Consider the following 3,633-nt stretch of genomic DNA (forward strand, 5'->3'; position numbering starts at 1 on the left):
GGAGCCCCTCCCCTCCTTTTCCCCTTCCTCCCCTCCCCCACCCCACCCCGAGTGTTTTTTAAGCCACTTTTGGGTTTTTTTCACGTTTTTTGTTATTTTGGGGGAGTTTCCCCTCCCCCAGCACAAATAAACGGTTTTTTCTACAGAAAACTTTTAAAAAATTTAAATTTTTGTGGGTTTTTGGGGGGTGGGCGGGGCTTGGATGGCCACGCCCCCTGCCGCAGAGGAAGCCCCGACCACTTCACAGAGCCCACCAATCACCGCGCTCCTGCTCGTCTGGCCCCGCCCCGCCGGCCACACCCAGAGAGGCCACGCCCCCCTCCTCCCTTAGCCCCGCCCCTTCAAGGCACGGCATCCAATCACAGCAAGGCTTTAATGTGCGGGGGCGTGGCCTGGCGCGGCGGGGGCGGGGCCAGCACCGGAGGGGGCGTGGTCAGCACCGTTCACAGCTTCGGAGGGGGCGGGGCCAGGGCCATTCACAGCTTCGGTGGGGGCGTGGCCTGAGGATTCCTGGGCGTGTCCAGACCCATTTTGGGCGTGTCCTTGGGCGTGTCCCTTAGTGGAACCCTGGGCGTGTCCCTGGGCGTGTCCCACCCCATTTTGGGCATGTCCTCCATTTTGGGCGTGTACTGAAGATCCCTGGGCGTGTCCAGCCCCACTTTGGGCGTGTCCCACCCCACGCAGCTCCCCCCCCGCCCCCCCCTGGGCGTGTCCATTCCCACCCTGGGCGTGTCCTCCTCCATTTTGGGCGTGTCCCACCCCACCCAGCTCACCCCCCGCCCCGCCCTGGGCGTGCCCCTCGCGGCCCCGCCCCCGCAGCCGCTCCAGCTCCGCCTCCAGGCGCTGCAGCCCGGTTCTGAGCTCGGCCAGGGCGCGCTCCAGCTGCTCCTCGCGCCGCCGGCCCTGCCCCGCCTGCCGCAGGTACTCCAGGTAGAGGCAGAGCCCCCCGACGCCGAAGACCAGCGCCTCGCCCAGCAGCTCGGCCCCCAGCTCGGCCGCCGCCTCCTCGTTCAGGGGCTTCACCTGCGCCCCCCGGAAGCCCAGCAGGCGCATCTTGGTGCGCATCTCCACCCAGTGGTAAACTGAGGCACGGGGAGAGAGAGAGGGGATTTGTGTCAGGGATTCATGCCAAAATTCAGCCATAAATCCACCCCAAATCCTGTCATAAATCCGGCCAAGATCCTGTCACAGATCCCCCCAATTCCAGCCACAAATTCCCTTAAATTCAGCCAAAAATTCCCCAAAACTCAGACATAAATTCCCCAAAAATTCAGCTAAAAATTCCCCAAAATTCAGCCACAAACTCAGCCATAAATTCTGCCCAAATCCAGCTGAAAATTACCCAAAATTCACCCACAAAATCCCCAAAATTCAGCTCTAAATTCCCCCCAGTCCAACCCCAGCAGGCGCATCTTGGTGCGCATCTCCACCCAGTGGTAAACTGAGGCACGGGGAAAGAACAGGGGATTTGTGTTAAAATCCTGTCAGGATTCCTGCCCAAATCCAGCTAAAAGTTCCATAAATTCACCCCAAACCGACCCCAGCAGGCGCATCTTGGTGCGCATCTCCACCCAGTGGTAAACTGAGGCACGGGGGAGAGAGAGAGGGGGGATTTGTGTCAGGGATTCATCTCAAAGTTCTGTCATAAATCCACCCCAAATCCAGCTAAAAGTCCCCAAAATTCAACCAAAAATTCCCCAAAACTCAGACATAAATTCCCCAAAAATTCAGCCATAAATTCACCAAAACTCAGCCATAAATCCTCCCCAAATCCAGCTAAAAAATCCCCAAAATCCAGCCATAAATTTCCCCCAAACCAACCCCAGATCCTCCCCCAAATCCTCCCCAAATCCAGCTAAAAATCCCCCCAAATTCAGTTAAAAATTCCCCAAAATTCAGCTAAAAATTACCCAAAATTCACCCACAAATTCACTAAAATTGAGTCATAAATTCCCCAAAATTCAGCGATAAATTCCCCCCAAAATCCAGCCAAAAAAAATTCCCCAAAATTCTGCCATAAATTCTACTGAAATCCAGATAAAAATTCCTCAAAATTCAAATATAAATTTTCTCAAAATTCAGCCATAAATTCCCAAAAAATTCAGCCATAAATTCCCCAAAACTCAGCCATAAATTCCTCAGAACTCAGCCATAAATTCTCCCCAAAATCCAGCTAAAAATTCCTCAAAATTCAGCCATAAATTCCCCAAAAATTCAGCCATAAATTCCCCCCAGTCCAACCCCAGCAGGCGCATCTTGGTGCGCATCTCCACCCAGTGGTAAACTGAGGCACGGGGAGAGAGGGGGGAAATAATGTCAGGGATCCTCCCAAAAATCCGGCCACAAATTCCCCAAAATCCAGCCATAAATCCTCCCCAAATACAGCTAAAAAGTCCATAAATCCCCACAAATCAAACCCCAGATCCCCCTCAAAATCCAGCCACAAATCCCCCCAAATTCAGCCATAAATGATCCCCAAATCCTGCTACAAATCCCCCAAGTCTGGCCAAAAAATTCCCCAAAATCCAGCCAAAAATCCTCTGAAATTAACCTAAAAATTCCTCAAAATTCAGCTAAAAATTCCCCAAAATCCAGCCAAAAATCCTCCGAAATTAACCTAAAAATTCCGCAAAATTCAGCTAAAAATTCCCCCAAATTGAGCCATAAATTCCCCCCAGATCCAGCCACAATTTTTCCACAATTCAGCCACAAATTCCCCCCAAGCAACCCCCGGAATCCCTCCAAAATCCTGTCATAAATCCCCCCCAAAAATTCAGCTAAAAATTCCCCAAAATCCAGCCACAAATTCCCCCCAAGCAACCCCCGGAATCCCTCCAAAATCCTGTCATAAATCCCCCCCAAAAATTCAGCTAAAAATTCCCCAAAATCCAGCCACAAATTCCCCCCAAACCAACCCCAGATCCTCCTCAAAATCCTGCCATAAATCCTCCGAAATTCAGCCAAAAATTCCCTCCAAATCCAGCTACAAATTCCCCCAAATCTAGCCATAAATACTCCCAAAAATCCTCTCACAAATCTCCCCAAAAATCAGCCACAAATCCTCCCAAATCCAGCCAAAAATTCCCCAAAGTCCAGCCATAAATTCCCTGAAATTCACCTAAAAATTCCTCAAAATTCAGCCACAAATTCCCCAAAATCCAGCCATAAATTCTGCCCAAATCCAGCCATAAATGCCCCCAAACTCCGGGTATAAATACCCCGAAATTCAGCTACAAATTCCCCAAAATTCAGCCATAAATTCCCTGAAATTCAGCCAAAAATTCCTCAAAACACAGACATAATTTCTGCCCAAATCCAGCTGAAAATTCCCCGGAATCCAGCCACAAATCCTCCCCAAACCCAGCCGCAAATTCCCGAAACTTCAGCCATAAATTCCGCAAAGTCCAGCTGAAAATTCCCAAAAACTCAGACGGAAACACCCCCAAAAATTCACCCACAAATTCCCCAAAATCAACCCCAGACCCCCCCAAATCCCCCCCCAGACCCCCAAAAAACCCAGCCGCAAATTCCCGAAACTTCAGCCATAAATTCCGCAAAGTCCAGCTGAAAATTCCCAAAAACTCAGACGGAAACACCCCCAAAAATTCACCCACAAATTCCCCAAAATCAACC

The 3,633-nt window shown here is 50.7% G+C and overlaps 1 protein-coding gene across 2 annotated transcripts; it reads right to left on the reverse strand.

Moving 5' to 3' along the window:
- Positions 1–354: 354 nt before the first annotated feature.
- OPA3 (outer mitochondrial membrane lipid metabolism regulator OPA3) lies at positions 355–1,158 on the reverse strand. Of its 2 annotated transcripts, none has more exons than XM_039721704.1 (2): positions 744–1,158; positions 355–599 (listed from the first exon to the last, which is right to left on the reverse strand). In XM_039721704.1, the coding sequence occupies exons 1-2, from the start codon at positions 1,141–1,143 to the stop codon at positions 373–375; spliced, it is 627 nt and encodes a 208-aa protein (XP_039577638.1). In that variant the 5' UTR covers positions 1,144–1,158; the 3' UTR covers positions 355–372. The 2 variants fall into 2 exon arrangements, with proteins under 2 accessions (XP_039577638.1, XP_039577637.1); XM_039721703.1 differs by having other exon boundaries at positions 355–676; positions 740–1,158.
- Positions 1,159–3,633: the final 2,475 nt, after the last annotated feature.

Source organism: Passer montanus, unplaced genomic scaffold (genome assembly GCF_014805655.1).
Source record: "Passer montanus isolate IOZ18808 unplaced genomic scaffold, ASM1480565v1 scaffold461, whole genome shotgun sequence".
In the NCBI taxonomy this organism is placed as follows: Eukaryota; Metazoa; Chordata; class Aves; order Passeriformes; family Passeridae; genus Passer; species Passer montanus.